We start from the raw sequence: 22434 nt of genomic DNA, 5'->3' as shown, positions 1-22434 counted from the left end.
ATAGTTACGTAAATGAAAATTTGTTAAGGTTGTTGGTTGCTAAATCTTTTCTTGAACCGTCTCAATTATCAATTGCCTATCATTTAATCTCTTCTGTAATGTTCCTTTTATACGCAGAGGACCAAACTAGTTACATCAAATCAATAGATAGTTAGTTGAAACAAATAACTTCTCGTAACTACTGGTTAATCGAATCGGTTCGGTATATCATAGAATCATAGGTGCAAACAGACTTTTAAACCAACATCAAACAGCTGAATTGGAATTAAGATTTAACCCAACTTTAGTGTTTTATATCAACAATAATAAGAATAAGTTGTAAGTACTTATATATAAGTAGTTAAGTACTGTTTTATATCACCAATAATAAGACTGTTTTATAAGCCTAAGTTACCGATATGGGGCAACTATCTTATGAACTTTATTTGAAGGTTATTATCTCATGAAATGAATTGACATACTCAATTTAACAAAACAGGCTTACCTCGTGTTATTAATTATAAGTTTCGTATAAAAATAATAAAATTGATAGTAAAAGTTAAAACAAAATGGAGAAATTGTTTGTAATGATGCTAAATACAATTTTTTTGTATTATATTTCCCTTACAAAGTAGCAAATTGGTCAAAATTCTTCGTCACCTCTTTCTTTTTTCCGACATTCTTCACCTCGTTCTGTAAAACTACTAAGTAAGTAACTAATACAATGCCATACGACTAAACAATATCTTCGCAAATAAAAAGAAAAAGAAAATATTTCTTTTAAATTATGGTATTTAGTTTTTAACAAAAATATAAAATATAGCGATTTACATTTGTATTACTGATATAAATAGATCATATAATTTTGACATTAAAGACTTTAGAAAAATTATAATTGTAAATATTTTTTTTGTGTATGACAATTTAACACATAAAAAGGACGTGAGAGAACAAGTGGGTTTGGTCGGTTGTTTTCTTTACACTTTGCAAAATTCTCTATTCATTCATATCTTCGACGAGATGCTAAAATGCCCCCACTATAAAATTCCTTTTTCTTTATACAAATTTTGAAAGAAAAAAAATTCCATAATATCATGATTAATTGTTTCAGATATTCAATGTATAGTAATTTTCTAAGAAACTTAAATAACTACGTATATGCTGGGAAGATATAAAGAAAAACCTACATAGAGAATACGAACATGAATATCACAATAAGCGTTGGTCCAACGACCTTCCAACAAGCACCTCTTGTATGATTCGACTTCTACATTTATTCATCACCTCTCTTTTTTCTCTTGTTTATTAGATTCTTATTATCATGTGTTTTGTTTCCCCCTTTATTATTATTATCTCTTAGAACCTTGTTCGTTCATGAAAATCTATTATCAACAAAACTGAATTGAAAATAAAAAGAATGATTCAAGATGAAAGTAAATTCACTAAAAGAAATTTACCAAAAAAAAAAAGTATACTTGTTAAAAAAAGAGATTGAAAAAGACATCTTCACTATATATGTTGGGTTCGAATAAATTCGCTGGCCTTTTCTCTTAAGCCACATGGTATGAGAATTGTTTTGTAAAATTTGTTGTCATCTTGTTATTGCCAATGCATCATGATCGTAGAGATGTAGGCTAAAGAAACTTTTTTAAAGTGTGATTTTACACAGCAGCTGGTGGTTACTGCTTAGCCATAAAATTATGTGTTGATATTGACATAAGTGGAATGTCGAAAACATGTTTATTCATACACGTATATTGTTGAAAGAAGTGTTAAACACATCATACGTTTAAAGTAGACAAATCTAGAAATATATAACAAAAGAGAATTTGTTTGTACATTTAAAAAGCCTTAGCTCTTTTTGAGCAAAATATGTAATATTATAATTTCAACACTTTTGAGTGTGTTTACTAAAACTAACAACCTTTATGAAGCAATTGGGATGGGTTTGTGTGATCTAAAATTGAGGTAGGATCGTGGGACCAGGAGAACATGAGATGCATCGAAGGCAAAGTCCAAAGACACTACGTCACTTTGAGTGGATTGTGTACGTGAGGTTGTACGAACCATCATTTCACGTTACATATGTTGCAACGCTGCGTAATCTGTCCCCACCATCCAACTTATTTCTAATTCTTTTTCATAATTATATTTGTATCTAAACTAAGTAGAATACCTACATATTGAAAAGAAATATTACTTGCTAGGGCCTAGGGATAAACGTTAAAGAGAAATATTACTATAGAGAAAAACCCTTTAGTTTTGAACACAATTTCTATGTGTAAACATGCGTGATTGTTATGTAGGCAGATGTGCACTAAGCACTTAAACAGAAAAAGAGACAAGTTTTGAACATGAGTTATGAGTAAAACATATAATTATAAAGTTTTGAACATGAGTTATGAGTAAAAACATATCATTATAAAGTTTTGAGAGCATCTATGAGTAAAAACAGACTAAATTAAATAGAACATATATATGGACAATATAGCAAGTAAAATCTCTCGGACTGACGAAATAGATGTAACTATACTACCAATGCTTGCGATTCAAACCGTCAAAAGTGAAAAATACTGTGAAATAACAAGTCAACTTCTATAAATGAAAATTAATATATATTGTAGACGGTTTATATATACGTTTGGATCATATCGATTCACTAATAAAAAAGTAACAAGTGTTATTCCACAAGTTGCATTTTTCATTTGTCTATAAGAACTTTATTGATCTTAAATAACGTTTATGCTTTTTCTTACACATATATGGAACCGAATTCAACAAAAACTTTCAAATAGATTTGTTTTATATGAACACAATTATGTATATTGATTGTCCATTTATGAAGAAAAGAATAATCTTATGCTTCACACCGTTGACAAAAAAAGATAAACGTATGTCATTAACCCTCTCTTTTTCTGGTACATGTCAGAGCAAAGAAAATTTACTAAAAGGTTATTTTGTTTTTCCTTGTTTGTCTATAAATCTACTGAAAGCTTTAAATGCAATTTTATTATTTTCAAGAATCGGTCTTTTTACACTTCCGCGATACTAGCTAAAGGAATGTACACGTGTCAGGATATTATTGTAGCATCTGATTTTTACCATTGATGGTAACTAAAGTTAGTAACAGAACCATCAGGTCCATCACCGTAAAATATGACTAGCACAGTAGCACCTTTACCAGAAAATAACGCCGTTAGCTGTTTTCATCAAGTCAACAACAACCATTTTAACGGCAGTTTAGATATATTTTAATTTTTTTTAACCATATATCATTGGAAGTAAAAAGTTGTCATACTAAAATATATATCTTTTAAGATCTCAAGGTAATTAAAAAAATAATCAAAGACGCTTAAAATCTGAAATTTTCAATAAAGTAATCATAAATTATTTTATGATTTAAATTTAGGTTTATCATAATAATCTTGAAAGAAATTAAATAATATAATAGTTTTAAGGAAATCTATTTATTTGTTTTTTGATAAATTACATATCTATAGTAAATTAATGATATTGAATGGTGTAGTTGGTTTCTCATAGGTAGAATTAAGACTTTCTCTTTTGTATTAATAAAATTTTATTTGACAACAAACAGAAGAAACCTTTTAATAAATTGAGAGAGATATACTATAGGACATGATATGACAAAACTGTCCTACTCAGTGAACTTCACTAACAGAGCTCAAATTTGAAATCTCAATGAATTAATATTTAATGACATAACAAGTCAAAGTGATGATATTAAATCTTTCCTCCTTGACAAGACGATAATACTTCAATTAACAAAAAAAAAAAAAAAAAGAGATGATAATTTTTCCAGAATAAAATATTTTCGACTTGGACTGGGAATAAAAAAAATGGGGTGACCTAAACCGACGTCGCATAGTTACGAGAGGCATATAAATAGAGAGCCACCAAATAGCCTAACGTAGTCCACCTTCACTTGCTCTCTTTTTTCCGAAGAATCTGGTTCGTTTCTCTTTGAATTATCTCTTTCTCTGTTCTTCTTCTTTTTCTAAAGTCTCGAATATATCTTCATTATCATTACTTTATTTGCTTCGTTCTTCCGCAGTTTTGTGCAAAGTTTTAACGATTTTTTGGTTTTGAACGAAGGCACAGAGAGAAGATGGCGAGTGGCCTCGAGGATATCGTGAACGAGAATGTTGATTTGGTATGGATTTCTTCTTTTTACTCTGTATATATTTTTTTGTTTCGTTTGTTTAACTTGTTTAATGAATATACGAGAGGAAAGTTTAGTTTGGTTTTGTTTTTTACTTAACGATTCGATCAAATTAGGGTTGTACACAAATCTCGTTACATCATCGTTGAACTATTGACTTCATGTTTTAGCATGAGATTTTTATTGTTTGATTTCGATGAGAAAAGAATCCATGAAAAAGTGTTAATATTATCATAATTATTTCAGTTTTTCTGCTTTTTTTTCAAAATTACTTTTTCTTTATTTATTTTTTTATTAGATTTTGCAACTGCACTAATTTAAAACAATTTGCAGTCACCAGAAATTTAGTTACAATTATGTAAAAGTTGTTTCCAAATAAAGCAAAAGTAATTACATTAGTAGTACTCTCTACTTTCACATGATCTATCTTAATGAGTATACTTTGAGATTTCTTAGAGAAGTTTTAGTCAATTCTGTTTTCAATTACTACGTTTTTGGATTTTTCATACTCATGGAATATCGCCTTATCAATCGGTTAATCACTTCCCTAGATAAAACTAAACTTCAATCTTCACCTGATTTTCTGGACTCAATTTAAGATACCATGTTATATAGACAGATTTGCCCCTATCAATACATCTTCCGTTACAATGGGCCTTATTGGGCCTTTAGGCTTATTATATAAGCGAATTAAAGTACAAGGCCTTGTGGTCCCACCTTAGATTCTCTGACATCGACAGCTACAGAACATTCCATAATTTTGGTCATCTAATATTTTTATGCTTTGATAAATAATTATAATCTTGATTATCTATTAATTTGCATGCTTATATTTTTTTCTTTTTTTTTGCTTTTTTTAGTACTGTAAAAGGTTAACATTTGTATCTGTAAAAAAGATGTACTACAGATAAAAACATACTTGGTTGTTTATTGGTGTAGGAGATACATAATTATTGAACACCATTTGAATTAGTCTAACATCGTGTTCATATTATATTGCAGGAGAAAATACCTATTGAGGAAGTGTTCCAGCAGTTGAAATGCAGCAGAGAAGGTTTATCTGGAGCAGAAGGAGAAAACAGACTCCAGATCTTTGGCCCCAACAAACTCGAGGAGAAGAAGGTATAGTTTGGTTTTAACCATTATCAAAGTCATCATACATGAGCTAAGTCACTAACTATGTAATGGTGGTTTCAATAAATAGGAAAGCAAGTTACTCAAGTTCTTGGGTTTTATGTGGAACCCTCTCTCTTGGGTCATGGAAGCAGCTGCAATCATGGCTATTGCCTTGGCTAATGGCGGTGGAAAGCCACCGGATTGGCAAGATTTTGTCGGTATCGTTTGTCTTTTGGTTATCAATTCAACTATCAGTTTTGTCGAAGAAAACAATGCTGGAAATGCTGCTGCTGCTCTTATGGCTGGTCTTGCTCCCAAAACTAAGGTCCCTCTTTATAAACTCCCTTCAAATACTCCTCTTTGCATTAGCATTTACGTGTATGTTTACTGTATACTTGGCATACGAATTACGCGAGTTTAACTATGTTACATAATTAGATTCTTAGCACCTAGTAGTTGTCTAACTTGAAAATGTTTGGCATAAGTAATTGGTTTACATATAATTTCATTACAAGCTTTTAATAATATTTGTTTTGTTATGACCAGGTTCTAAGAGATGGCAAATGGTCAGAGCAAGAAGCTTCTATTCTTGTTCCTGGAGATATTGTGAGCATCAAGCTTGGTGACATCATTCCTGCTGATGCACGTCTTCTTGAAGGTGATCCTTTAAAAGTCGACCAATCTGCTTTGACCGGAGAATCTCTTCCCGCAACGAAAGGTCCAGGGGAAGAAGTTTTCTCCGGTTCTACCTGCAAGCAAGGTGAGATTGAAGCGGTTGTGATAGCCACTGGAGTCCATACTTTCTTCGGTAAAGCGGCTCATCTAGTCGACAGCACAAACCAAGTTGGACATTTCCAGAAAGTTCTTACGGCGATTGGAAACTTCTGCATATGTTCCATAGCTGTTGGTATTGCGATTGAGATCGTTGTCATGTATCCGATCCAGCGCAGACACTACAGAGACGGAATCGACAATCTTCTTGTTCTTTTGATTGGTGGTATCCCCATTGCAATGCCTACTGTCTTGTCTGTCACAATGGCTATTGGATCTCACAAGTTGTCTCAACAAGGAGCTATCACAAAACGAATGACCGCCATTGAAGAAATGGCTGGTATGGATGTTCTGTGCAGCGATAAAACCGGGACTCTCACGCTAAACAAGCTTAGTGTTGACAAGAATCTTATTGAGGTTTATTGTAAAGGCGTTGAGAAAGATGAAGTTTTGCTTTTTGCTGCTAGAGCTTCAAGAGTTGAGAACCAAGATGCTATTGATGCTGCTATGGTTGGAATGCTCGCTGATCCAAAAGAGGTAATATATATAACTCTGTTTTTTCCTCTGTTTTAAAATTCTGTTTTTTCCTCTGTTTTGTTTCTTGAAGAAAATGTTCTGTTCTGTTTCTCATTGTTTGTTTCTTTCAGGCAAGAGCTGGAATCAGAGAGATTCACTTCCTACCATTCAATCCAGTTGATAAGCGAACCGCTTTGACGTTTATCGACAGCAACGGAAACTGGCACCGAGTAAGCAAAGGAGCTCCCGAGCAGGTAACTAAAACTGATTTTGGTTCTTAAGCTAAGTTAAGTGTTGTGACTTCTTAAAAAAACTGATTCTTTGATGATTTCAGATTCTTGATCTCTGTAACGCGAGAGCTGATCTGAGGAAGAGAGTCCACTCTACAATCGATAAGTACGCTGAGCGTGGACTTAGGTCATTAGCTGTTTCAAGACAGGTGAGAAGAAATCTTACATTTTGTAACAAGTTATAGGAAGAAGGAAAAAGAGAGAGAGAGTTTAATGTAAATTTTGTGTGTCTATGTTTCAGACTGTACCAGAGAAAACAAAAGAAAGCTCTGGTAGTCCATGGGAATTTGTTGGTGTGTTGCCTCTGTTTGATCCTCCAAGACATGATAGTGCCGAAACCATTAGAAGAGCTCTAGACCTCGGTGTCAATGTCAAGATGATTACTGGTTTATATCTAAACATTACTCTTCGCTATAGCGAAAACACCGAATTTCTTACTAATGTTTCCAATGGTTTTATAGGTGATCAACTTGCTATTGCGAAAGAGACAGGACGTAGACTTGGAATGGGATCAAACATGTACCCATCCTCTTCTTTACTCGGTAAACACAAAGACGAAGCCATGGCTCACATTCCTGTTGAGGATTTGATTGAGAAAGCTGATGGCTTTGCTGGAGTCTTCCCAGGTTTGTTTAAGAGCCATTTTTGTTTCCACAAACACAAACTTGCTCTTCTCTCTGTAACATTTGGTCTCTTTTTTTTCTTTACCAAATTCATTCAGAGCACAAATACGAAATTGTGAAGAAGTTGCAAGAAAGGAAGCATATCTGTGGTATGACTGGAGATGGAGTGAATGACGCTCCAGCATTGAAGAAAGCGGATATAGGTATCGCTGTGGCGGATGCAACTGACGCTGCACGAGGTGCTTCTGATATTGTCCTCACCGAGCCAGGTCTCAGTGTGATCATCAGCGCGGTTCTAACCAGTAGAGCCATCTTCCAGAGAATGAAGAACTACACAGTGAGTGTTCTCTTAATCTTAAACCATAACCTTTTTAGAATCTTTACACCATGATAACTTGTTCTCATGGTGTTTTTAAATGTTCCTTTAAACAGATATATGCAGTCTCAATTACCATTCGTATAGTGGTAAGTAATCAATCTTGTATGTATTCTTGAATATCATCAAATAATCTCTTTTTCTATATGATTTCTCACTTTGTGCCTTTTCACAGTTTGGGTTTATGCTCATTGCTCTAATATGGAAGTTCGACTTTTCACCATTCATGGTTTTGATCATTGCTATATTAAACGATGGTGAGTTTTTTTCTTCTCTTTAAAAGCTCTCTCTAAATTTTGGCTCTAATCGACTAACACATCATTAACTTACGCAACAGGAACCATCATGACTATCTCAAAGGACAGAGTCAAGCCTTCTCCAACACCAGATAGCTGGAAACTCAAAGAAATCTTCGCAACCGGCGTTGTTCTTGGAGGCTACATGGCTATAATGACTGTTGTTTTCTTCTGGGCCGCATACAAAACCGATTTCTTCCCGGTATGTAACATATAAACAACCTCTCTTTAGATTCCTTGTCACACAAGCATTAACTTTGTTTGTTTCCTATAGAGAACATTCCACGTGAGAGACTTGAGAGGCAGTGAACATGAGATGATGTCTGCTTTATACTTACAAGTCAGTATTGTGAGCCAAGCTCTTATATTCGTCACTCGATCTAGAAGCTGGTCTTTTACAGAACGACCTGGATATTTCTTGCTAATTGCTTTCTGGGTAGCACAATTGGTAAGCATTGTATCTTCTTGATTGATTATAAACTCTCTTGAATGATTGATTCATAAACTTTGACCTTGTAGATTGCAACGGCTATTGCGGTTTACGGTAATTGGGAATTTGCAAGAATCAAAGGAATAGGATGGGGATGGGCTGGAGTAATCTGGCTTTACAGTATTGTCTTCTACTTTCCATTAGACATAATGAAATTCGCAATCCGTTACATACTAGCCGGAACAGCCTGGAAGAATATCATTGACAACAGGGTACGTTTTGCTTTCTTCTTAGTTCTTCTTCTGAAATGTGATTTTAAGACTTAAACAAAATCTCTCTGTGTCTTTGAAAAAACAGACTGCGTTTACCACTAAGCAAAACTATGGAATAGAGGAGAGGGAAGCACAATGGGCTCATGCACAAAGGACTTTACACGGTCTTCAGAACACTGAAACAGCCAACGTTGTCCCGGAGAGAGGTGGTTACAGAGAACTGTCTGAGATTGCAAATCAAGCCAAGAGACGAGCTGAGATCGCAAGGTAAATGATTTGTAAAAAGTAATTTCGGTTTCTTGTGAGAGAAGTTAACGTTAGGGTTTTTGTTTACAGGCTTAGGGAACTTCATACGCTTAAAGGACATGTAGAGTCAGTGGTGAAGCTAAAGGGACTAGACATTGAGACAGCTGGTCACTACACCGTTTAATAAAGATTTAACAAGAAGATGATTAAGGAAGAAGAAGATCCTTTTGTTTAAGAGATGATAATGATGATGATTTTATAACAAGAGAATAAGGTTTTTTTTCTGTGTATGTTAAGTTCCTCTAAACTCCTGGGGTTTTTCTTCCTTCCTTATTCATGGTTTTAGACTTTAATTATAACCATGTGTTTTTGTTTCCCCTCTCTTGAATAAAAAAGAGAAGATACTAATATCATAGGTTTAATACGTTTATGTTTTATAAAAGTTCAATAGATATTGTTTTTGGATATTATGTGAACATAACAATATTTATAAATTCACCTTTCAATTTTCTTATGAGATGATATCATCTTTACTACTTAAAATATCTTCTAATTAAACCAAAAGCAGATTTAGGTCCGGTTAGATGAATAACCGGTTCGATTAATTTCGTCAGACCGATTTGATCCGTGGATATCATTAATCCGTGGAATACATGTGTGTTCTTGAGTAGGCCACTAGTTATAATCCACGTGGCAAGCATTTTATCACAAACCCAGAGCTACAAAAACAAAACCAAGAAGACGAGAAGGATCTTTAACAGAGAAAAAAGAGCTTTAGACCAAATCACCAGAAACAAAACAAAAATGTATTTCGCCGCCATAGCTTCTTCACGACAAAGCTTTTTGTCAAACAATTTCAGTTTCCAACACAGTTTTAAACCCAAATCCAATGTTAACCTCACTCGTCCTAATTCAATCTGTTGTAAATCTTCACACCACGACGACGAAACTGATTCTTCTCGGTAATTTTTATTTACCTTTAGAAAATTTTTTTCCGATTCTAAACTCGGGTTTGGTCTTATTCAATCTTTTATTTATCTATTGATTAGGAAAAATGAAAATCAGCTGGCGAAGTTGGCAATCGCGACGCTAGCGGTTGGCGTTTTGGCTTTGGGAAGTGTTGGGGATGCGTTTGCGGCCAAAAGCGGTGGAAGAATCGGCGGTCAAGCGTTTCGGTCTTCAGCTCCTCGTCCTCCTCCCAGAATTAACAATCGATCAAGGTAAAATTTTTTACTTGAAGCTCTAATCTCGATTTTAATTATTTAATATGTATATGATTAAAATACTGGCGAAAAAAGTATATATTTAAATTAAGACCTTAATTGAGATTTCTTACAAGAGACTCCATGTATGGGCTTTTAGCAGCCTCATATCCACATTAAAGCCCATTAGTAAACTTTAAGCCTCTTATAATTTTCTATTACACTTTATATTTTGAACCCCATAATTACAATTCGAATCCAAGATACCCCAACGACCAACACTAATAACTTGATTCAATGCATTAGGCTTTTCTGTTTGCATTATATAATCACGACTTTAGTCTTAGTAGTTAGTACCTTTGCATTCTAAACGCAGCTTTGTTTTCGCAGGACCAACATCTACGTGAATCCTCAGGTTGCACCACCTTTGATCGGTGGCTATGGATATGGTTACGGAGGTTACGGATGGTCACCGTTTTCCTTTTTTGCCCCTGGTCCTGCGGTGGCAGTAGGTGTTGGCGGTGGCTTTGACCTCCTACTTCTCTTCATGTTTTTTGGAGCCGCTTCAGCCGTCGCTAGAAACTTTTTCCGATCAAGAAATGATGAAGATGACGAAGACGACTATTAGAGGAGAAAACGGAGAGAGGCTTATGTAACAATAGTCATACATACGATTTTGTGTAAAAAAATATGATGGAAGAAGACGGATATATGTGGAAATCTTGAAATAAGTAACTAAAGACCCATCTTAAAGTTAATAGAGGCAATTTGAAAACACCTCCAAATACTAAATTTATATACAAATTTTCTCTGTTTTTCCTTCATTCTTTATATTTTAGGTTCTAGTGTATGACCTCATTGGTCTCCGAAAGCAAGTGAAAATAAATTCTTTAAGCAACCAAATATAAAGAAAACATTGGTATATTTTGTCAATGGTTTATCAGTGTTAACGAAGAAGAATAATTAGACCTAGCTAAAAGTGAAATCAGTAAATCTCGTAAATAATAATAACGATAAATCAGATACAAAAAGAAAATAAAAAAATCAAGAAGAAGACGAAGAAGAAAAAAGAAAGAGTCAGTGAATTAACAAAAATCAAGAAGAGGTTCGGTTAATACTAAGTCCTTGAAAGAGCCAATGAGGTCTCTTCTTCTCTCGATCCAACGACGTCGTACTTGAGCTGCTCATAGGCGTGTTTGGTCCGCTACTTTCTTGGTTATTATTGCTGTTATTATATAGATTATTATTGCTCTGATTATTACAATTATCCGATGATGATCTCATTGACGTTGTTGACGAGTAGTCCATGTCCTTGTTCGTTGTCGTGGTCATAGTAGTAGATGAAGAAGACAATCCAATGCTCAATGTCAATTCGAGTTCGCTCTCTTCGATATGATCCGTCGTCGTTTGTGTTGCTCTAACCACATTTTCGAGGTCTATGCCTGAACAACTTCCGGTTCTCTCTCTTGAACCGGGTTGGTCTTTGTTGTTAACAGTCCAATATTGGCTTCTATGTTTGAGTTGAGTCATCATCATTTTCTGTGTATTATATACTCTATGTAGCTCTCGTACCTGCGATTATCACTTTGTTATGCTATGGATAATTATTAATTTAAAGCTAATTTGCTATGGATAACCTGAATCGGTCCAAGAATCTAAACTAAAGTAAAAGACAACCGATTGAAAAAAACTAACTAAATCATTCATTTCTTAATTCGTTAAACTGATATATCATCCTTTTCAAAAACCGACAAGCTGCTTAAAATGTAATTAGGCTCGAAGGAAAGCATAAATTTAAATATTTCCTGTTTGAAAGACCAAATCCATATGATGATGAATATATATATATATATATATATGCAAGTATAACGTACCTGTTGCTTAAAAATATCTTCTTGGGCTTGCATTGTATGTCTGATGGATTCAGCATTTTGCTTTTCAAGAAACCTATCCATTGACCTTAAAATAAAAACTCCTTCTTCTTCCTCGTCTGTCAACGTCTCCTTTGACGATTCTTGTCGACCATTAACAACAAATCTGATGAACCCACTATGATCAACACTCTTTAAGCCACTTTGGTTTGTAGTAATTCGCTCAACGATCTTTGTTCCCATGCCTGAAACGTAGTCATATAGTTTCATAACCATTTGATGAGTGATGAAACACATTAGAAAACCCTAACTCTACTTAAATTGTATATGTGAGTGAGTGTTGTGTGTATGTGTATGTATACATGTGAGTATGAAATTGATGGAGTAATCGTCAGAAGCCACTAGTTCGTGAAGTGAGGGGTTTATAGACAAAAGAAGGTTGACTAGTGGGACACACTTTTGAATTTGATTAGATTCTCTATCTCATGGTGTTTTGTCTTAAAGCCAAGTATTTTTTTTTTTTTTAAATCGAATCAAATGTCTTTATGTTCACTAAATCAATGGATAGAACTAGTTAGACCACAAATTGTTGGATTTATGATTTTATTTCTTTATTATTGTTATTAATCATAGAGATGGAAGATGATTAATTATTTTCAATTAGCTAATTAGTCAGATCAAATCGAAGTAGAGCCAAGCATGACAACACTAGACACGGCTTGTTTTAGTAAGATAACATTACAAAGCTTTTCTATTTGAATTTATCCACATTCATAACCAATTCAAAATATCTAAATTATCTCTTGTGTTATAGTAAAATATTGATGTAAAAATACTTAGATAGGATATCTTCTGCAGTAAGCATTCGGAAATAATACTTTATTTTCAAATCAGTGAAATAATTGATGCGGTATAGTACAATAATATCATTTTCTCTACTAAAGTTTAAAATAGAATGATTTGAGTTGTAAAATTGCAAGAAATATAAAATATGTGGTGAAGGTTGGAAAAAAAACAAGTTGTCGATTTTGTTTCCTTTTCTATGGATAAGCATGACTTATTTAGAATTTGAGAATGATTTTTTTTTTGTGGGTTAAAGTTAAAGATATGAGAATGATTAACATAATAAGATAGAGTCATAGAGACATGGAAAAAAGCAACAACAAACACTGGTCGAGCAGTCAATTTAAAGTCAACAAATAGGAATTTTAACTATTTAGTGTAAATTGATGATCATGCGAGGAAGACTGTATCACCTAAGTTTCTTTTCTATTAAAATTGGAATTAATTACATAATGTATATAAATTGGTCACATCGTTCATTATGTTTTCGCATTCATGCGGAGAGGACTATATCACCTAAATTTCCACTTATACTTGTTTCCTATCTTTTTTTCTAAAACATATAAATAAATAAATATAAATATATGTGACACATGTACTTACGTATCTATTATACACACGCTCACAAGTACACAAAGACATGAAAAGATCATGTCTATTTAGCTATAATTGTAGAGAACCAAATTAGATACCCAATAGGATAAGACAAGGACAATAAAATTGGTTAAAAGAAAACGTTCTTTTTTTTTTCCTAATGTATGTGTGTATATTTCTAGACAAAATATCTATTTCGCTATCAAAAAATTATTTTAGCTCTCTCTATACACTTGAGGTATTAAAATTTCAATCAACTGAAAAAAGCCAAATTTGTGACTTTTTTCCTTATACGCAGTCACACACATACATATATAGAAAATATATCTATCTAAATAGAAAGCACCAGCAATATCCGGAATCTGTTTATGGACATATATACACGAATACATATAAAGAAATTCTATATAAATTACCTGAAAAGAAGAGTGGTCAAGCTGTGATTTTCTCCAAAGAAGCTCATTGATCACATGTTCTATACTCATGCCACAAAACTCACTTAAGAGAAATTCTTCAAGACGCACACTTACCTTACTATATGCTTCTTTACCAATTTAGCTTCAAAGCATAATCCAATAGCTGAGAGATTACTATAGGCTTTGTTTTGTCAACAATCAAATATAGGACTAAAGCTGTGTGGAAGAAGAGATAGAGAGATATTCAGAGAGAAAGGAAAGAGAAGGAGAGAGGGATAATGGGGTATTCACAGCTAAGGAAATGCTTAAATTAAAAAGGATTAATAAACAAATAATATATAGTGATGGAAGTTAAATAGTTCTTAAAGGCTAATTTTGACAGGCTGTGATATTTGTGAAGGAAGGAGGCAAGGAAAAAGCTGAGAGGTTTTCATATGCTAAATTAGCTTTGTATGTCCATCTAATTGTTCTCTCTCTAACAGACAGACAAAACAATAGCTAATTTTATATAATTCTTGTGGATTTACTAGTATGTAATATTTTAATCTCTTACTTGAGAGTCCTTTATTCTCTGAGAAGGTGATGTTTTTAAAAAAAAATCATTAATATAAATGCCACTATATGAAATAGTAAAAGAAAAGATCTTAGTATCTTACCATGCTGTAGTATTAACTCAAAAGATTGATATATTAATATGTTCAAGAATTTACATATTAAGTGTTACTGATAAAATATAGAATCCTAAGTCTTATGGAAGTAGATTTTGTATATTATGTATAATTTTTGGTTTATACATATAAGTGGGGGTTTGAAATAATTGGGTGTGTTGATATAATATTAAATCGAGAAGATCAAGAGGATTTGGACAAATGATGAACAATAAAATAATACAGAAAATGTTATTTTTAGCCAATATATTCAAGACAAGTCCTCACTGGACATGATCAAGATATGCATGTAACCATATAAAAAAACAAATAAATATTATATTAACTACCAATTGAAGACAAAGCTTGTATCTTTTGTGTCTGTAAGAAAAAAATGGCGATTTGTTTTCTGTATTACTTTTAGAAATTCAAATGATTCCCTTTTCTATAAATTCTTTTATCAATTTGTATATTTTAACGTACATATTCTCCATCATCGACATCCGTACTGGTATTATCCAACCATTCCCAAAATATCCCATGATTATCATTTTTATCTGACACCAAGTTTAATGAGATAGATCCTCTTATAGCATATCACTTGTTAGCAGTTTTAACAATTATTAAATTTTCTTTTTCATGTCTTCAATTTTTCTGTAACATTAATTGGTTGATATTTTCGGAGATTCTAAAACCTAGATTCATAGTATATGTTAGTCTAGTGTTGAAATGAATTTACCTGACATGTGAATGAATTATTCGTTAAGACTTTTGACATTATTTTGAATTGGTAACACCAAATACGTTTAGGTTGGTAATAAAAAATTTCGTCCACAAAAATATGCACGTAATGTATAATTCAAGACCGATCGTTAACCGATGAAAACCCTTAGATTACCTAATAACAGTGATCTACAAGTCATGCATCACTTAAATAATAATTCCATGGCCAATGACAAAGAGGATCCATAACAAAACCCTAGAAATAGAATTTAAGTTTGTTCATAAGATTCCAAATTAAATAACCCTCTAAAAACAAATTATCAGCACATGATTTAAGTGGTTTTAAGTTTTATAATAGTACTAATTAACTAAAAGATATTTTTTTCTATACTTTAATGTTGCTTGTCTTCTACTTGTTTCGTTTTCTCCTCTCAAAGAAATCTCGTGCTAACATGGGGCTTCGATTACGCACCGACTTATCGTAATTATACTTGAATTATTGGACCTAAATGTGGTTATATTACTCTTTAATTTCACTAATCACTTAAAGATAATTGTATCAAATTAATTCTATCACCAGTTTAACTGCAGGTAATGAATTAGGCACCGACTTATCGTAATTTTTTAGATTTTAGACAGAGAAAAAAAAAAAAAAGGACAGAAAATCTTAGTCTTGATAAAAAGTCTTCTATCATAAAGTACCGAATATGTTGCAACGAAAGAACTTATAATTTTGTCTAAAGTTCATCAATACATAATCTATCGCTAAAACTGTAACGATAGAAATGTGTTTTCAGTGAATCTAATCAATAGATATGGGATAAGTGAAGTATATACTAATATTTTATTTTGGAGTTCATAGATCTCACCAATCTTTCAACTAATTGCCGGTGCATTAAGAAACACATCTCATCGATCGTGGTTTGCTATTACCGTCCTTAAATCCAGATCCCAAAAAGATTAGTGTATGTTAATATTAAACAATCAAACAATTAAGAAAACGATTTAGTATTGATCTGCGGTCAATATTTTTGTAATAGAAAAATGAAATGATTCCTTCCGCGGATGCATGCGTATCTTATTAAATTTGTAATTGTAAGAAAACGATTTAGTCTAATTATTGTAGAGAAAAAAGAGCTGGCTGGATTAGGCGGAGCCATGTGAAACGAGAAGCAAGAAGGAAACGAGAAAGAGTCATTTCGAATAATTAATTATATCCTAAACTCGAAACCAAACATTATATGATATCAAGTACAAGTACTTAGCAGTAATTACCGACACACGATAATTGCTTTGCTTAAATATAATGAAATCAGATTTATTTAGAGTTCCAAAGTTTGAATGTGCAGGTCAACATTTAAATTTCGAATAGTAGTACATCACATGAATTATTGTCTGTTGATTCTGTGTATACATGGTCATATATCGACCCATACTTACAAAGTTTTGTATGTAGATATTTTAATATGCGATTGAGATAAATGTTTTTATACCCTGTATATAATTATTATTATTCTTACCTCCTTTTTAGCTTTTTGGTTTGTTAAATAATACATTTATATAGCTTTACCTAATAATTTTTGATTGTATTACGTGAAATTTAATGAAAAGAGAAAGAATCAGAGAAAATCATATCAGTTTTGTCCGCCGCATATTAGACAATATTAAAAGAACAGACCAATAACAAAAGACATGGGTGATATATATATGAATAACAAATTTGTTTGGTCGTAATATGAATGACATTTTTTAATTGTTGTTATACCTAAACAATTAACTATTAAAAAAATGGAAATCATTTAAAAATATTTGATTTCTTCAAAACATGAAGTAGCTCACAACAAAAACGCATTTGAATTAACCTGATTTAATAACATTTTCTTTGATATCACTAGTAAAGTAAAGATATTTGAATCATATAATGACTTTATGATCTCCTAACTAAAAATCATGTTATGTGAGAATAATGATGATAATTCATGAAACTTATCGCTAAAGTAAAAAACAGTGAAAACAAGTGGTGATTTGGTCATATATTATGATATGATGTGAATATTGTTAATAAGGGAGTTAATAAAAGTGAAGTGACGGCATGTGGAAGCAAAGAGAGAGAGAGAGATAGATTTGGGATTAAATTTTGTAATAATAATAAGAAAAAGAGTAAGCACGCGTTGTAGCCTTTCTAACGTACATTCTGGGTCCTAATTCCTACCCCACTATAGTGACTATACACACATGACACATCCACATTTTTATTTTTTTATTTTGCATATTATTTACATAACGAACTTATGAATTATGAACAGCATAATCTATATAATATACCTATAATCTTGTATATTTTATCTATATATTTCCTTAAAAAATTAAAATAAATAACTGTAACTATAATTTTATTAGTATCCGATATCCGGTCATCAATATTAGATAATATAATAGATACCACACAATGACACAAAAGATCAAAATCCAAATAACGCAACATGCAACGAGTTTGTTTGCAAAGAAATCGAACTATATTCTGTGTCGATTACTACTCTATCACTACACTCGTGTTAATACTAGGCTTTGTAAATTAGTTTATGTTTTGTATTAATAAGTAATTATACTTGTATAAAGATTAGATTGAAAAATTGGGAGGATTTGTGTGGTAAAAGAAGTTAACCAGTCAATTGGGGTGGTATTAATATTTATATGATTCCGCTGAAGAATAAGATCGGACCGAAAGTTGTCATATTCACTCAAGTTAACAAAAGCTAAACATCAAGTAAAATGAATAAATTATATTTTTTAAGCTGAAAATAAATAAATAAAAATATTCAGATAATTACGACATCATTAAGGTTTTCTCAAGCGATTTGTGGGTCCAACAAAACACGTGTCAGATATCTGGACAATAAAAGTGGGGCTTCGTCATGTGGGTTATTTTGTCAAATGTGGTTTCTCCACTTGTCACTCAACTATTAGACTAGCTTTAGCTTATCTTCACTAGCTACTAGATACTTTCTGCTTTCATAGATTATTTATGTTACTTTCTTTATATATATAGTATAGTCGAAAATAAAACTTGAATGTACAATTCAGGAAGAAAACTTAAAGACTATTTGTTTATATATGATAGTTACACGACATGATTTTTCATTTGTTTATTTTAAAGATTAATTTTATTTTCTAATTTTACTAGTAGAAAAACCTTAAGTTTCATCCCAGTTTGATCTTAAGACAAATTAACCAAATTTGGATGATATAAATATAGATGATGAGTACTATCGAGATGATTTAATATTTGTTTCTTTATTTTTTTTTATAATACTTCAACTAAGGACAAGTTCAGCTCCCACATACAATGAATCGCATTCAGAATATGACTTTGTAACCAATGAAAAGCATTAACGACAAAACACCATTAATTATTATTATTTTCTATATATCAAAATATTTTATGCAAAAAAGCTATGGGAATCTCTTGATGTTCGAGCCAGATGTAATCTTGTGTGGATCCAAAATAATGCCCTTATTTTATTATTAATGAATTTTCGTTTTCACAAAACAGTAGCATCTTTGTTAGAGATGTAAATTGTAAATATCCCACGTTGGTCTATTATCGTCCTTTTGATCTTGTACTTGATCTCGAGTTAGTTAAGTTACTTATCAATTATTATGGGCACTTCCATTATTGATGTCCATATCAAACCATTAACTTTTGTAACTACACTAGCAATCTTTTTTTTAAAATGCTAATCTTGAAGTTAATGCTCATTTGTTATCATTTAGACAAAGTGGGTGTATCAACTCAGGACAGAGACATCGATTATAACTATTATCCTACTCGAGGTAAGATACGAAAACGGAAAAATCATGGTTTCTTAGATCCTGATCAGATTTTGAGATCTTAAAAGGACTAGTCCTCTGGGTCAGAATTCACTTCCTTTATTCATATTTTTAGTTTCTTCTTGCCAAGTTTAATATACTAATGGTTAGTTTTTATCGTTTTCAAGGTATATATAACATTTTATTTCATTTAGTTTTACTCTTAGACCAATAAGAACAACCCACCCTTAACCTTTTGTCCCGTGCAGTTAGCCTTTTAAGTTTAACCTACAAATTTTATAAGTTGTAATTCCTTTTGGACTCTGACCAGACAAATGCTAGACCAGGCATGCTTGGTTCGCAGTTCGCAAATCGTTATTGTCTGTGGTTACAAAAGAGAACTAAGAAGCAACAATTTTTATTCAATATCTCAGTTTCTTTAAATAGTATATCCGATGATCTTTAAGCTCTCCTTCACTCGTTTCTTTATAGTACTGCAGAAAACAAATGTAACTACGGTAATTAAAAAGTTCTCAAGAACAATCTAAATGGAAAAGAGTAAACTGAAGTTACCTGCAATTAAAGAGGGGAGAAAGATGCTGTTTTTGGAGTTTGAAAGAGTCACTCAAGGACTTTCTTGGGGTCAAGCTGTCCACTGGAGTAACTAGAAGGAACTGCAGAGAGTTCGAGTCTTCCTTTCCATTCTTCACCGGGTTTCAATGTGATCGGTCTCTCGATAGCCGCAGCTTCCACACAAAGCATATGCTTATAGTCTTCATCTCCCAAGTCAGAGATCGTCTTTGATTTCTTATCCCAAGGATTCCACACCACTGAAAAGACGATTATCAAATGATTCAGTCATATTAAACAAAGCTCAGATTCTGATCTCAATAACAAACTCAGATTCTGATTACCAGCATCAGCAAGCCCGTCCTTGCGAATAACGAAAGTCCTCTTTTTCTCGTGATCCAAAATAGCAATCTTTGTTGGCGTGCTTAGATAAATCTTGTCAACCTATTTTTTCACCAAGTAACAAGTGTTTTGTTATGAGTGATGATGATACTAGACAAAAAGAGATATTTCAGAAAAGAGGAGAGTTTGGAATAGAAAACTTACTTCGGATTCAAAAGTTATCGCATCGCCTTGTTCGGTAAAACGTTCTCTGTCCTTCAAGTTGTCAAGATAATCCAACGTTTCCAATCCTTCAACCCGTACTTCACTGAACACAAGAAAAACTAATGCTTATTACATAATCTTTGTTTGTATTCCAAATCTTCTTGAAAAAGAAGTAAATAAATGTATGCAATGAGATTTAACCTGATGTCTGAGACAGAGAAATAGGTGTGATAAGCAAATGTGAATGTAAACGGCTTTCCATCAGAGTTGGTGTTCCTGATACGAGATGTCAGAGTTAATTCTCCTTCGGTCCCCAAGGCTATCCTCAGCCTGAACTCAAAACTGAAATGGACACACCGAGATGAAAGTTAGTAGTGCTCTAAACCTGTAAGATATTTCTACTTAAATACGAGCATAATGTTCTGAGAAAATATAAAGAGCGAGTTTTGAAGAATCTTACTTGTTAGGCCAGATTTTCAGATCGTCTTCAGTTGGCCTTAGGATCAGGTCAACAAAAGCACTAGAACAAGAATTTAATGGCAACGGAGGTGGGTTAGCCTCGACTTCCCAGATCCTATTTCTAGCAAAGCCATGTGATTCGAGTGTACCAAAGTTACTGAACTGCACATACAAAAACAGAATTTCATGAGCATAATGAACCGTAAAATGGAACAACCAAAGGAAGAAATATAATAACGTACTTGTGGAAAACATAGGGGAATCCCTCCACGTATTGGTTTCGGGGGCTTGAATATGGCCTGCAGAATTCATAACACATGGTTTCATTTCTATTATTTGTAGCTAAAACACACAAATAACCGAGCAAGAAAGACTATTCTAGTATGAGCAAATTACTAGACTTCAAAGTAAAATGTTGTCTGTTCTGTCACATACTTCTTTAGGAAATTAAGCAAAAAATGAAGTGAAGATCCTTTCTCAGTTTACATAATGATCGATGTAAATAGCAAAATTTAGGCAAAGATTTTCCCAAATCTTTCATCAGCTTTAGTGAGCCAATCATTCTAGATTGTGTCTTTAGCGTTATAGAGACACAATCAACCAGAGAAATAACATGAGATACATAAATGTTTAGCATCAATTTGAACTTCATAAGAGGCCATATCATCTCTAACGAAGTTGGAAACATTAATCATGAACCAAATGTCCCGTTTCGTGATCAAGTGGAAGATGGTATAGATATGGAGGAGTACCTTGCTACTGAGGTGAAGTAACTCCTCTCCGTTCTCATTCTTCCAAGAAGTTACATGACTTCCATACAAGTATACCTGCATTCGTTCACCAACTCAAATTAAACAAAAAACGTAATGATACAGAACAGACAAAGATGGAGATCAATAAATTTGCAGAGAGCTCACACTTAATAACTAATAAGATGATCAATTATTCAAAAAAAACAATTCACCTCTGAGAAAGCATCAACAGATTCATAGATTACACTAAACATTAATTTTACACATTCTTCGTCGAAGATAAACACGCAGATCCGGTTCTTCCATTAACACAAATTGCATAAACAAATACAGAACTCAATAACACTAGAGCTAAAACCCAAGGATCTAAGAGATTTGCAAATCGTAATCATACTACAAAAATCGATCTCCAATCAAATTGATCTAAATCTCAGATCAACTAGAGATAGAGCACGACGCCGCGTGAAAATTTACCTCTGCAGAGCGGCCGCGAGACTCGCGGAGAACGATCTTATCAAGGCCATTGATGCCTTTAGCAAGCTCAAAATGATGACGCTCCGTCGCCATGGAGAGTACCAAAAGTAGAAAAAACAAAAACAGGATCGAAATCCTGAGATTCTCCGTATATATCGTCGTTTCTAATCTTCTTCTCTCACTCACTTTTTTTCCTTTTTTTCTTCACTGCTGCTTCACGCAAAATTGGAAAAAGGTTGCTGCTCCCCTTTTTTTTTTTTTGCCGTTTTTGTTCGAACCGGTTCTCTCTTACGACTCCGTTTTGTTTATTCTAGATTTTGTTTTGGTTTACTATGATTTTTTGTTTTTGTTTTTGTTTTTACCTCTGACAGACTTTTAAATGACAAAAAGTTTATATCATAAAGTGACAAGAGAAATAAAGTTATGGATTAG

General features: G+C 32.8%; 4 protein-coding genes across 8 annotated transcripts; 2 read left to right on the top strand and 2 right to left on the bottom strand.

Annotated features, from left to right (window-relative positions):
* The first annotated feature begins 3804 nt into the window (after positions 1-3804).
* On the top strand, positions 3805-9613 carry HA3 (H[+]-ATPase 3). 4 transcript variants are annotated; one of them, NM_125118.3, is made up of 17 exons: positions 3805-3948; positions 4093-4150; positions 5162-5281; positions 5364-5600; positions 5822-6583; positions 6694-6816; positions 6897-7001; positions 7094-7238; positions 7314-7478; positions 7574-7812; positions 7908-7940; positions 8027-8108; positions 8189-8349; positions 8422-8595; positions 8667-8849; positions 8935-9116; positions 9186-9609. In NM_125118.3, exons 2-17 carry the CDS (start codon positions 4106-4108, stop codon positions 9277-9279), a joined length of 2850 nt encoding a protein of 949 aa, NP_200545.1. In that variant the 5' UTR covers positions 3805-3948; positions 4093-4105; the 3' UTR covers positions 9280-9609. The 4 variants fall into 4 exon arrangements, with proteins under 4 accessions (NP_200545.1, NP_001331204.1, NP_001190559.1 ...); NM_001345259.1 differs by having other exon boundaries at positions 3908-3948; positions 4052-4150; positions 9186-9608; NM_001203630.1 differs by having other exon boundaries at positions 3915-3948; positions 4099-4150; positions 9186-9608.
* Positions 9614-9737: 124 nt separating this feature from the next.
* On the top strand, positions 9738-11196 carry AT5G57345 (uncharacterized protein). Its single transcript, NM_125117.4, has 3 exons — positions 9738-10057; positions 10145-10315; positions 10688-11196. Exons 1-3 carry the CDS (start codon positions 9900-9902, stop codon positions 10923-10925), a joined length of 567 nt encoding a protein of 188 aa, NP_568854.1. The 5' UTR covers positions 9738-9899; the 3' UTR covers positions 10926-11196.
* Positions 11189-14536, bottom strand: AT5G57340 (ras guanine nucleotide exchange factor Q-like protein). Of its 2 annotated transcripts, NM_125116.3 has the most exons (3): positions 14022-14536; positions 12172-12413; positions 11189-11869 (listed from the first exon to the last, which is right to left on the bottom strand). In NM_125116.3, exons 2-3 carry the CDS (start codon positions 12409-12411, stop codon positions 11393-11395), a joined length of 717 nt encoding a protein of 238 aa, NP_568853.1. In that variant the 5' UTR covers positions 12412-12413; positions 14022-14536; the 3' UTR covers positions 11189-11392. The 2 variants fall into 2 exon arrangements, with proteins under 2 accessions (NP_568853.1, NP_974951.1); NM_203222.2 differs by having other exon boundaries at positions 12172-14536.
* A 4861-nt stretch (positions 14537-19397) lies between these two features.
* On the bottom strand, positions 19398-22401 carry AT5G57330 (Galactose mutarotase-like superfamily protein). Its single transcript, NM_125115.4, has 9 exons — positions 22003-22401; positions 21529-21603; positions 21019-21075; positions 20778-20938; positions 20519-20659; positions 20318-20420; positions 20116-20215; positions 19775-20031; positions 19398-19695 (listed from the first exon to the last, which is right to left on the bottom strand). The coding sequence occupies exons 1-8, from the start codon at positions 22093-22095 to the stop codon at positions 19823-19825; spliced, it is 939 nt and encodes a 312-aa protein (NP_200543.1). The 5' UTR covers positions 22096-22401; the 3' UTR covers positions 19398-19695; positions 19775-19822.
* Between the last annotated feature and the right edge of the window lie 33 nt (positions 22402-22434).

This window comes from Arabidopsis thaliana, chromosome 5 (genome assembly GCF_000001735.4).
Source record: "Arabidopsis thaliana chromosome 5, partial sequence".
Classification (NCBI taxonomy): domain Eukaryota; kingdom Viridiplantae; phylum Streptophyta; class Magnoliopsida; order Brassicales; family Brassicaceae; genus Arabidopsis; species Arabidopsis thaliana.
Note: the sequence above shows the minus strand (reverse complement) of the source record. Positions and strands in the feature narration are given on the sequence as shown.